This window comes from Cavia porcellus, unplaced genomic scaffold, assembly GCF_034190915.1.
Source record: "Cavia porcellus strain 051 isolate PalLab524CR breed Dunkin Hartley unplaced genomic scaffold, mCavPor4.1 scaffold_20, whole genome shotgun sequence".
NCBI classification, from domain to species: domain Eukaryota; kingdom Metazoa; phylum Chordata; class Mammalia; order Rodentia; family Caviidae; genus Cavia; species Cavia porcellus.
This window is the reverse complement of record NW_026947503.1, coordinates 36,511,461-36,524,886: the sequence shown is the minus strand read 5'-3', so window position 1 is coordinate 36,524,886 and position 13,426 is coordinate 36,511,461. Positions and strand designations below refer to the sequence as shown.

The following is a 13,426-nucleotide window of genomic DNA, read 5'->3' as shown; positions in this document are numbered from 1 at the left end:
ATAAATTATTAAACAGATTTTCTTATTCTGACTTTGGGTGTTAGGTTTTTTTGTCTCAGCAATGAAAGAAAAATAACTAAGACAACAAGTCAATTCTAAAAGCATAAAATTGTGATAGATTATTCCTTGTATGTTCTGTTTGAAGGCAAAGGTTATTTTCAGTGTGATGTTTTGTAATGATTGTTATACTCTATTTAAATTTGGCATTTAAAGCACATATAGTTTTGATCATCCATTAGAAAATGAAATCATACAAATGTACCAAAAGTATGCAATGGAAAAAAGACAATCTCTTCAATAAACAAGTAGTGCTCGGAAAACTAGAAACCAGATACTCACAGGCTACACAATTGCACACCAAATGCATCAAAGGCTTTAACATAAAACCTGAAACTTTGAAACCAAAAATAAATAAATAAATAAAACAGGATTGCCCACCCTCTTGCTAAGCGCCCCTGGGGCCAGCCAGGAGGAGAACCAGAAGCAGCTACTCAAGACCCAGACATGCTGGGACTTAGGTGGCTGCACAAGAAGGCAATTTGCCTCTTGGTAAGCACCCCTGGTGCCTGCTGGGAGGAGAACTAGTCAGCTGTTCCCGTGAGCCTACCTGCACACAGGCCGAGAATCAAACACCCCTCCCCCTCTGTACCGCCCTCCCTCCATCAGCAACTGGGGACAGAGTTCTGAGCATCTCTTGGGAGGATGACCATATGCAATATAGCAAATAAGGGGGATTTCCTTCTATGTTCTGTTTGAAGGCAAAGGTTATTTTCACTGTGATGTTTTGTAATGATTGTTATACTCTATTAAATACTCTCCTTCAACTGGTTTTATAATGATCTGTTATTGGTTTGATTTCACTATTCCTAATTGACTGGACAACTATTGTGAATGTAACGAGATATACTATGGTACCTGTTACTACTATCCCAGTATCCTGTTTTGAAGTTCTGTTCCAATGTCACTACATTGTTTTGATTGGCTTTGTTTTATCTTGTTCTGTTATGTTTTCACTACATTCTAAATAAAATTTTTAAAATTTAAAACAGGAGAAATACTTCAAGATATTGGTACTGGAAACAATTTCCTGGATAAGCCTCCAATAGACTGGGAAACAAAAACAAGAATGAATAAATGGGGTTACGTCAGATTAACAAGCACCTGCATAGTGGGGGGGGGAATCAACAGAGGGAAGAGACAGAATGGGAGAAAATGTTTACCAGATATTCATCTGCCATAAGATTAATGTGTATAGCAGCACAATTCATGGTAGTTGGAAACAGCCTCAATGCCCATCAGTAGATAAACATAAAAAAAGTGATGGTGTATATACACAATAGAATATTAATCATCCATAAAGAAGAATGAAGTCATCTGCAGGGAAGTGGATGGAACTTGAGACCATAATGCTAGATGAAATAAGTCACACAAAGAAAGTTAAACAACACATGGTTTCTTTCATATAGGAAACCTAAACTATAAATAGGTTAGTATATAAAACAAGGGATAGAAGGTAGGGAACAAGCAGGATGACTTTTGGAGACAGGAAAGGCCACAGGGAGGAAGGAAAGGGGGAGAGGATAAAAGGAGTAATAATGATCAAGATTGTGATATACATGTATCAGTCCCCCAAAATGAACATCACTATTCCGTGCTGCTAACATACATTGATAAAGAAAGTACAAATGGCCAACAAATACATGAAAAACTGCTCAACATATTTAGCTATCAGGAAAATGTAAATCAAAACTATACTGAGATTCCACCTCACTTCAATTAGAATGACAATTGCAAAAAAATAATAAATGCTGGTGAAGTTGTAGAAAAAAGCTTTATACATAGCAGATTGGGGGTGTAACTTTGTATAGCTACTATGGAAAATAGTACAAAGTTTCCACAAAAAACCTAAAAATAGAACTGTCATGTAATCCATAAACACCACTTCTGGGTATATATCTTAAGGATATAACACAGCATACAAAAGAGACACTTGCATACCTATGTTTATTGTGGCACTATCCACAATAGTCAAGATATAGAATCAGTCAAGGTGTTCATTAGCAGGGAGTGAATAATAAAAATATGGGATATACACAGCGTAAAGTATTATTCAGGCAAAAAGAAGAATGAAATTCTTTTATTTTCAGGACAAAGGATTGAAGTGGGGATAGCATGTTGACCAAAATAACTCAGACACAGAAAGACAAAGTATCACATGTCTTTTCTCCTATACAGCAAGAAAAGGATATCTGAAAGTAGAAGAGGAACTACTAAGGCCTGGGAAGAGGTTGGCGAGGGGGAAGTGAAAAGAGGTGGACAAGATCAGTGTACATATATGCATTATTGAGATGTCACCGTGAGATCTATTAATTTGTATAATCAACATATGTCAACAAAAGGGAAATTAAAGTTGCACAATGCATCTAACAAGTGAAAGATCATCTGACTATCTCACTAAGCACAGAAAAAGCATTAGATAGAATTCAATTCCCGCTCATAATGAAAACTCTTAACAATACAAAAATAGAAGAGGATTTATTTAGTCAATCTAATAATGCCTACCCAAACCACTCAACCAATCTAATTAACTAAAAAAACTATTAAAAACAATTCAGCTATATCATGTATAGATATAAATTCTGTATGATGAATGTGATCATTATATGTATCTAACATGTACCAGCAAAATCTGGTTGTCAAAAAAAAGCAATTCCTTTAAAAGGAATTGTGAGTATTGCTTAACTGAAGAGCACATACTTAGCATATATTAGATGTTCAGTTCAATCCCAATCTCTCTCTCTCTCTCTCTCTCTCTCTCTCTCTCACACACACACACACACACACACACACACACGTCAGAAACATAAGGAGACATGCATACAGTACCAGAAATCTGGAAGGCTGAGGTAAGGGGCTTGTAAGTTTGAGCTCACATGGGCAACTCAGCAATTTAGTGAAACAATTGTCTCCAAACAAACAAACAAACAATCAGATATGGTGGCACACACCCGTAATCCCAGCATTAGAGAGGCTGAGGCAGCAGGACAGCCATGAGTTGGAGGCCAGCCTGGGCGAAGTGAGTCCAAGGCCAACCTGAACTACATAGTGAGACCCTGTCTCAAACAAAACTAAGCAAAATAACAACAATGTGAAAGGTCTGGGGACAGGATGAAGTTCCTGAAGTTCAGTACAAAGGCCCTGAGCTCAGTCCTTAGTAACAAGAGTAAAGAAACAGAAAGAAGACAAAGATGCTCGCTATTAGTTTTTCAACTTCAAGTATGTAGGTCTAAGACCATGTGATCAAGCAATTTTTTAAAAATATGATTGTCTACCAAGAAAAACCCCAACAATCTAAAGAGAAATTATCCAAATTAATAACACAGTTTAGCAAGATGCTTATAACACAAAATCAATATATAGAAAATATTTCTATGTCTACATCAGCGGTAAATATTTAGGAAGTATGCTTATATAGATACCAATTATAACAGCAAAAAAGTTCCATGGTCTTTTTGAATATATCTTTTATGAAGAAAAACATGTATTCCATATTTTAAATTAAATATTGTAAATTTAAATATTAAAACTAGAATTTAAAAACATTAAAGAAGATAGAAATTGTAAGAAGTGTACTATGTTCAGCAATAAAGAACACTGATACATTAAAAATGTCAGTTCACCAAGTGGATCCGTTGATGCAATTGAACACTATTCAGCACATTTTTTCATGGGTTTGGTAAGAAAATTCTAAATTTTTCATGGAGGGGTAAATAGTCATGTATAGTGAACACATTCTCAACCAAGATTATGGTGGGTCAATTTCCCCTAGCAGAAATGAAAGCTTAGTATGAAGATTTCAAATGAAAATGGTAAGTGTTGTATTAGTGCAGAAATAAACTAAATCAAAAAATGGTATGGACCAGAAAGTACAAAGGCAGTATATTTTCAGGACAGAGGCAAGAGTTACTCTTCTGGAAATCAGGGTTCCCCAAACTTCCTTGATCTTAGAAATATCTAGCACCTGTTTAATATAAAGATTCCCTGAAAATTGGATTCAGTAAGTATAGGTTGGTGCTAAGCAATCTACTTTTTAACAATTTCCAATGATTCTTTACTCAACTTTTAAAAGCCCTTTAATAAATGTTGTTGGAATATTTGAATAGCCACATGGAAAAAAATAAAATTTGATTCCTATCAAAAAGAAATTCTCAGTAAAAATGTAAATGGAAAAGTAAAAATCTTTGCCATAGAAGGTACAAGAAAGTAATTTATAACTTTAGAGTAACTATATTTCTTCTGACAATACAAAAAGCATTAAACATAATGGAAAAGATTGACAAACTAGGTAACTTCTAGATTAAATCTCTTCCTCCGAGAATATTATAAGCAAATCACAAGAAAATATTTGAATGTATACTACCAATAAGGTTTAATTTCTATATTAATTAAATAACTTCCAAAAATAAATTCAACAATATATCAGACAATAGAAAAATGAGAGAAAGATATAAACAGGCATTTTACATAAAAGCATGAATGCCCAAAGAAGAAATAAAAAGATGTTCAACCTTAGCAGTATTCAGAAAAACAAAATTTAAGCCACATTTAGATCAGTTTGCAACCTCAAGGTAAAGATTACAAATTCCAACATGTCTCTTACACATGGCTGACAAGATGGTGCAACCATTTTGAAAAACACTCTCGAATATTTTGGAAAAAAAACTTTATTGCAAAGCTGAAAAGTCACTTGTCCTGTGACCTAGAACTTCTATGCTATGAACCCCTTGCACATAGGCACAAGAATTTCATGGCAGCATTGTTCATAGGGGTAAAAATTAAGAAACAACCTCAAATAGCCCTCCACGATAAGCAGATAGATTATAACTGATTCATACGGTGGAATACGTTTCAACAAGAGAAAAGCAGGCATTACTGAGTAATGTAACACAATAGTGCTATCATTTGGGTGAATCTGTAATACATAATGCTGAGTAAAAACTGCTAGTAATTAATAACCTACCCAGGTTTGAAGAAAGACCCCATTCCTGGCCATCTACAGGACAGGGGCGTGGATGTGCTACCACCCATAGTGCCCACAGTGGACAAGGAAAGGGATTATCCTGTGCCCTGCAGCTGGCCAGAGGAAGCGGACAGCAGGAGTCAGGTTAGAGTTTGCACAGGTTAAACAGGGGTTGAGTCAGGGCAGGCTGGTGCTAAGCCGCTCTTACCTTCTCGCAGTACCAGCCTCTGTTGACACCCACGTTTCCATGTCCAATGGAGACTCGACTCAGAGGGCTGAGGAGCACTGCCAGCTCGATGTGAAAGATGTCTGTGCGGCCTCGGTCAAACACACCACCCTCCAAGAAGATCTTTCCACTGTTTTTCTTCCCTCTGGCTCCATACATAACCAAGTAGATTTTGGATTTGGTCCCAGCTCCTCGCATATCCCCAGTGAAGACAGTGACAATATAAGTAATAGCTGGTGAGGAAATGGGGAGAAAAGAGTTCAGTGTGAGCTGCATTACAGTAATCTTTGTCCCTTTCATGGGTAGAGCACCCCCTGGACCCTCATCTTCAAAATATCCATCTTCTTTCCCCTCATGTCCTTCTCCACATCAGACCACATCCAAAGCCCCTCACGACCTCATTTCATCCGTTCAAAGTTTGTATGTCAGTGTCTGTTAGTTTGAGAATAAACTGCATCTATTATTGCAGGAGTCTGCCAGTCTGATTACAGGAAGCTGACAAAGAGGAGAAAGAACTTGGGCTGGCTAAGAATAGTTCCTTTTATTAATATTAATTACCATGTGTACATTATTAATAGCTGCCAGATGAATTCTGTTATGTCTAATCTAATTATGATAGTCAAATCCATTCATGGAGATTTATATGCAGTGTTATACAATTCATTTAGCTTGCTGATAACTTAAAAACTTAAGTTGATAGAGGGCACTCCTGTCCTTCCTTGCTGCCTGATTGTGCATGTGAGAGGAATGAGGGAGGGAAACTAGGCTGGTTTGGGGGAGGGCAGGAGGTATTGTGAGGACATGAAATCCTGGGGAAAAGCCAGTAAGAAGAGTTAAACTCCTAAATGGAGCAGAATAAGAAGAAACACCAAAAGGAAACACTCAGACGGGAAATACTGTTAAGTTCTGCCCTGAATTCATGTATTTGCCCTGGGGTCTAGGGCAGCTGGCATTTTAGACCTTGTCATTCTACCTAACCCATACCCTCATGTCATGATCCCAGAGAAATAAAAATCCCAAATGTTTTTGGGACACCAATCGCAGAGATGCATTTTTCTTTCATACATTTATACCTTCTTTTGTTCAACAAACATTTACTGACTGCTTACTAGATGCCAGGTCTTTGGGAGCACAGGAAGATAAAAAGAAAAGGCTACTGCTCTACAAAAGTGGGCCTCAAAATTTATTTTTCTAAGGCACATGCACAGATGGTGTTCTCACACCAGATAGTCCTCTATTCTTTGGCTTACAAGCAATTCCCAGCTACTGTCATTTCTTCCTTCATCAGTGGGAGACATGTAACTGTAATACAGTTGTGGATCATAGTAAACCTATTCTAGTGGGTGTTTTTAAGCTGTAAATTTTTTTTTGCAATGACTTGTGCCTCTTTACAAAGAACGGGTGGACCAAGGTTCCACAAGCTTGAGGATGGAACCTGCTATACCAGAGGAGCTTTGACTGTCCTAAACAGCAGAAGCAAAGGCCTGCCTGGGGTGCACGGAACAAAATAAGGGAGAAATGAGGAAGTAACTGGAAAAAGAAATTGAGAAGCAGAAAAAAGAGAAATGACATTACAGGCTGCACAGAAAGTAAGTTCCAAGGACAAAAAGAGACAAAGGGAGGGCCTGGGAGAGAGGAAAGGTGTAGGAATGCAACGGAGGAGAAGAGTGTGTAAGCAGGGGAAAGAGCAAAAGCTTTTGCAGATGCAGTTGGGGGAGGTGGAGGGGCAATGGAAGTGTTAAGAAAGAGTGTTGGAATAGTTTGCTGATAGGATAAACTGGAGCCAAGTTATGGGTCAATTTATATATAACACTACAGAACTTAGACTCTGTCTGTCTGCAGAAGGAAGCCTTGGAGTTTTCTCAGTAGAGTACATTCTGCACAAATCCATGCACAATGTGGATTTCCCCTTCTACCACCCATGATCACCTCAGTCACACTTCTCTGGGATTCATGGAGGTAATTTAGGGGCATACCAAATGCTGGACATGTCATTTACCAGCTGTATGAGCTTGGATAGCATTTTTTAACTTCTGTGTGCCTCAGGGTTTTTTTACCTGTGAGGTGGGGGATATGTAATTCCTACATTATAGTGTAGTGAGAATTGAAGGGAAATAAGTGGTCCAAGTCCCAAGAGAGGGTCTGAAATAGAGAAAGTACATGAAATTAGGGAGTTAAAGGTAAATCCACACCTTTATATATCCATACCCTACATGTTCAAATTCTGGCTTTCTCCTATGGGTGATTTCCTCTGGGCTGGTAAGGTAGTGTCCATTCTGGGTTCTCACCTCAGCTCCTCTGGCATCAGTAGAGTTCTGGCTATAGGAAACAGTTCATTTTCAGGAGCAGGAAAGATGCTGTCTGCAGACTGTCCTGGATTCTCCTTGATTACAGGCCTCTATACCCACAGAATGGACACTGACCCTCAGACAGAAAATATAGCATTACCCACTGGGGCCTCTCTGTCTCCACACTACCTGTGGTCTCAGCTCCACCCACTAAGATATCCCTTTGGATTTTTCCATCATCTTCATCCAAGGCCAGCCAGCGGTTCAGGGGGAAGTCATATTTCCTTTTGTTCCCAATGTCTTCAATGACAATCTAGGAAGGAGAAGAAAGAAAGGAATATGATTAAGTGTCAACAAGGGTGCACCTGGACATCTATTCAGCCCCTCCAATCACTTGTGTGTACTCTAAGAATACACTCTCATCCCCTCATGGGCCAAGGACAGCTGATCACAGGACACAGCTGTTGCCAGGAAAGCCTCGAAAGCTATGCCAGGATTACTGGCACTTACTGTATACTTGAGTTCCAAAGCTGCAGTTCCTTTCATTGCTGCACAGAATTTGTGCAAATTGGACCAAGGATAGTGGCAGAGTGTGCCATGTGATCCTGGGAAAGCCAGGATTTGTAAACTGGGAAAAGGAGATCATTTTCCTCACCTACTGAAAATTGGGCTTCTGATCTTATTAATAAAAAACAGAGTCCACACAAGGGGAATTGCATCTCCCAAATCAGGCAGAGAGAATTATAGGACCTGGTGATCAGGTCTAAAAACAGTGGCCACTAACACTGAAGCAAGTAAAACTGGCCATCAGTGCAGCTTCCCAAGGGGTCTCCCAGGTGAACTTGCTAGAAGAGAGTGAATGCATCTTCTAGAATGCACCAAGTAACTGGGGAGGCAAGACTCTCATAATGTGCCAAGGAGATCCAGGTGTAAAATAATGTAAGATAATACTGGAAAAGATAGAAGCACTCTTCATAATGAATGTTAGAAACACACAGTTTGGTGTTTGTGTGTGTGCCTGTGTGTGTCTGTGTGTACATATACAATGACTTATTAAAGGTAAGAGCCATTATTTTCTGGAGGAATATTTTCTCCCTACTGACAAGCCCATGAGCAGAGCTGGCCTTCTGAGATATGAGAAGGAAATTGAGTGATAAGTGAGTCCCTGCAGGTGAGACTGATGCCAGAGTAGGGGGGGCCTGTCCATGGTGGAGCCCACTATACTATGTGGTGGCAGGGACATACCATCACAAGCCAAGAAGGTAAAATGTCCCCAAAAAAAGAAAAGGAAAAATGAAGCTGTCAAACAGGGGTCATTTCCTCCATGTTCTTCCCAGATGGCTCCCAAATACCACCAAATGATCCTGGGCCACAAAGCCCTCACTTTTTCTCAGAACAAACTCAAAGCATCTGCATGAACATACGTTATCTGTCTTGGAATCAATGGGTTTAGCTCAATATCAAGAGCCAGCTGTGATTTAACAGACCTCCCTCCTCAATATGGGAATAACTTCCACCAATTTTACATAACCCAATTGAGCAGCTGTCTGATCTGCATGGGAAGGGAATGGTGAGTGAGTGTGCACACACACAAACAGGGAGAGAGACAGAGAGAGACAGAGAGACAGATAAACAGAGAGACAGTGACAGAGCATTTGGGGAGCCAGAATCAGAGAAAGCTTCAGGATGGAGCATTGAGAGGTGTCAAGGCCCTGGTTGGGTCAGGAAAAAAGAACTGGGCTTTCTAGGAAGGTCTTAACAAGGGTGATGTCTCAGAGGCCATTAGGAGGGCACCACGGCTGGCCAGGGGATTTAGACAGCAGAGAGGAGGCAGACAGACCTGGAAGAGGTGGTAGACTGGGATATGTTTCTGAAGAGCCAGAAATCCTGCTCTCAGACCCCAGGAGCCACAGACAAGCAACCGAACCCACCTTTGACAGGAACCAACCAGCAGACCCTCCTTTGTTGTTGTGGCCCACATTGATCTTGATCAGCTGCCCCAAATCTGGGGCATCCAACATGAACTTGTCTTCAGCTCCCTTTTCAAAGTTGTCCTTTTCATTTTCCAGCCTACGCTCCCCTGTTCACATAGATGCAAAAAAGTCACAAAAAGACCAGAAGAGAAGAAAGAATCAACTCGAAACCTTAATGGTCCACCCACGGAAAGAGCTCTTGCAAAGTCAAGAGCAGCTTCTTGCTGAGATCTAAGGGCTCCTTACGTGCCCCCAGCTCCTGGCAAGGCTGAGGTTAGCCTCGCCTGTGGTCGGTGCCCAAGTCCCATAGTTGGGCTTCTGATTTCTTCCTTAATGTAGAGTCCTCATTTCAGTAAAGCTATTTTGTTCCCTTATCTCAAAAGCTGGTCTTGCTTTTGATTGCTGTTTGTCCTGAATCAGGAAAATGACCACAGTCGTTGGCATAGTGGTGCGGCTGGGACCCTGACACAGTTACAGATTTCCTTAGAGCTTCTTTTCTGGAAAACAGTGCTGATAACTATTGTCAGCTGCTGCTGGTTGTTTAACAAAATTTTTTTACTTATTTTTCAACACAATCCAAGAAGGAGATACTATTAACTCAGTCTTGCAAATGAAGAAACTGAAGAAACTTAGAAAAGTTAAATAACTTGCCAAAAGTCACATGGATAACAAGCACAAAGGTTTGGATTCTTAATCTATCCTTTCTCTCTTCAATTTTTCATCATCATGTCTCCATGATTATGTATGTAAAAATCAGGTTCATCCTCCCAACCTCATCTAAGCACTAATTTTTTGATTCTTTCAATTGTTTTTAAATTTTACATTGTGACAGTTAAAACACAGAAAATAATAGAAAACAATGTCAGGCCTTCATGTACCCATCATCCAGATGTAAGAGGTATAATAGGTGTTAACATTTTATCCAGTTGCTTCTTGAGACCTTCCTCTTTTTTCAGGGAAATAAATCATGACAGATACACCTAAGATCTCCATCCTACTCTTATCCCAAAATAAATACTATCTTCAACTTGGTCCATACCTTTGCCATGGATTTTAGTTTTCATATATGTGATCCATAAGGAAGATACAGTACCTTGCACTGTATCTGGCACTGTTTCAGAATTTCACCTAGATAACATCAGAGCGCATATATCACTACCTCTGGTTCCTCATCTGCACAATAATTATGTTAACAGTGCCTGCTTCTAAGTTTGCCATGAAGTGCACAGGAATCACTGGGGGTGCCCCTGGAGCATGGCAGACACCATGGCAGTGATGCTGGGGTTGTTTTATTGTTCGCTTTATCATTACCACAAACCTTTGTACAAGTTGCTTTTTTCCACATTAATATTATTCTTTTGAGATTTTCCTGTCAATGCCAGTAACTTTAGTAAATTCATCCAACTGCCATATCATAGTCTTCAAGTAAAGAAAGCACTGTCTATCATTGGGCATTTAGGCTGTTGCATTTTGCCCTTGCAAATAGCATGAAAATGAATTCTTTTGTACCTTTTCCTGCTGCACATTCATAAGAGCTGCTCTGAGCCGACAGCTGTAAGCAGAGTTGATGGGCCCTGGAGTGTGCACATCTTCAGTGTGTGAAGTGTGTCAAAACTGCCCTCCAAAGTGAGAGCAATGTCCTACATTGATTTCTACCAGGTGAGCATAAGGATGCCCACTGCCCATAATTATTAACAGTACTTGCTAATTTTTATTCAGCGTGTGCAGAACATTCATTCAGTGTCTGCAGAATGATATCTCTTTATGGCTTTAACTTGTGTTTCCCTGGTTTATTTGGAGAGAGATCAAGAGAGAGAGAGAGAGAGAGAGAGAGAGAGAGAGAATATATCCATATGGTTTTATATATATATATATATATATATATATATATATCACTGAATATATATTCTTTTATAATTTTTCCTTTTCTATCTCTTTTATTTCATTTTTATTGCCTTTCATTAGTCTATGATGTATTTTAATTGTACAAATATTTTTCTTATTTTAGTGAATTTTATTCTCTATTTTCCTTTGTTGTTTGTGCTTTTGGTGACTTGCTTAAGAAACACTATCCTGAAGCTGTCACAGGAAGACTGAACATTTGAGGCTAAACTAAGCAACCTAGTGAGATTAAAAATATTTTTTAAATTAAAAATTTTTTTAAAAGCTGAGGCTATAGCTCAGTCCAAGACCTGGTTTCATTTCCAAGTCTTTCCCCCAAAAAAGACTATAACCAAAGAAACGCTACACCTAAATTAAGATAAAAGACATTCTCTTAAAATTTCTTCTAAAAAGTTTACAATTTTGCTTTTTCACATTTAACTCTTTAGCCCATCTGGCAGTTATTTTTGTGCAAAGTAAAAGGTAAGGATCTAATTTTATTTTTTCCCAAATGGTTAGACAATTATTCAAACACCATTAACTAAACATCTCATCTTTTGTGTCTAATTTATAATACCATTTCTATATGTGTTTCTAAATTCTATTCTACTGGTCTATTTTGTTTCACCTTCTATCAACATTACATGGCTTTATTTATTAGAGACCAGTAATGTCATATCTAACAGGGTAAATATCCCCATCTTATTAATATTGTTCAATTTTTCATTATTCAAAATTATATTGGCAATATTAGGCCCATCATGGTTATATGAAAATTTTAATAGCAGCTAAACAGTGAAGTATTGTCTTTAAAGAATCTAACTGAAACTGCATTCATTTGTAGAAAAACCTGGGAAATTTTGATATCTTAATGAAGGGTCTTTTTCATCCATGAATGTATTTCTCCATTTATTTTTATGTATTCTTGCATGTCCTTTGATACAATTTATCCTTTTCCCTGAAAGTTCTTTTATATAGCTATTTGAGGCACTATATAATTGTTATAGTATAGAGTATATTTATAATTAAATGTTTTAATTTCTGGCTCTATTAATTTTTGTACATTAATCTTATAACTAGCACCTTTGTTAAAATCTCTCATTGGTTTTAATGGTGTACAAATTCTGTTGGGTTTGGTGGATGATCATTTTTTATAAAAATGGAAGTTTTCTCCTTCATTTTAAGATGATCTTACCTTTTATTTCTCTTTCCTGGCTTTGTAGCTTTCAGTATTGTGATAAATAGAAGTAATGAGCAGCTAGACTATTTCTGAGATAATTCTATTTTTTCATTTATCTGTTACTGACATAAGTTAAATGAATAGATTCACTAATGTTAAATTATCATGAAATTTCTGTAATAAACATTAGAAGTCATTTGTTATTTGTGTATATATTTGCTTATAAATGTAGTATACTAACATTTTATTTAGGATTTTTGGTTCTGTGTTCATAAATGAGGCTAAAATGTACATTTCTTTTTCAATGTAACTTCCCAACTTAAGTATCAAACCTCATAAAATGAACTGTTTCAATTACCTCTTTCCCAATTTTTTGAAACAACTGTATGAGACAGAAATCAACTATTTTTAAAATATTTGGTATATTTTGCTTAAACTTCTGGGTCTGATGTCTTGGGTGAATTTTAATTGCTTGCTGTAATCTCTTTAATGATTACTGATCTCCTTGGAAACTGTCTAAATTAAGCCCTTAAGACAATCAGTCACACTAGGATGCTGAGATGAAAGATCAGACCACATCACATAGTGACAGTCACAAAGTTCAGACTCCAGTCTTTTTTTTAACCATGCTTGGGGTTGGGGAGATTGGCGCTCCCCAAGTATGAATTCTAACATAGAAAACATGAATGGAGGCCAAGATTCCCCAGTGTTATGTTTCTGCTGAAATATAATATTCCAGGAAAGAGGCTAAACCTTCAACAGTGCAGTTTAACAACTGCACAGCCCCATGGTAAATTCTCTCCAATGTCTGGAACCTGCCCTGCAAGATCCTTAGGGATGGGGACTGGGGACACTCAG

General features: G+C 38.1%; 1 protein-coding gene across 2 annotated transcripts in view; it reads right to left on the bottom strand.

Annotated features, from left to right (window-relative positions):
* The window catches only part of Loxhd1 (lipoxygenase homology PLAT domains 1), a 165,234-nt gene that overhangs the window by 110,882 nt on the left and 40,926 nt on the right, over positions 1-13,426 (bottom strand). For both annotated transcript variants that reach the window (XM_063231735.1, XM_003474065.4), the window contains exons 6-8: positions 9,466-9,614; positions 7,724-7,847; positions 5,229-5,479 (exon numbers count right to left, since the gene is read on the bottom strand). In XM_063231735.1, the coding sequence (XP_063087805.1) occupies positions 5,229-5,479; positions 7,724-7,847; positions 9,466-9,614 (524 nt within the window). The remainder of the gene's footprint in view (positions 1-5,228; positions 5,480-7,723; positions 7,848-9,465; positions 9,615-13,426) is intronic.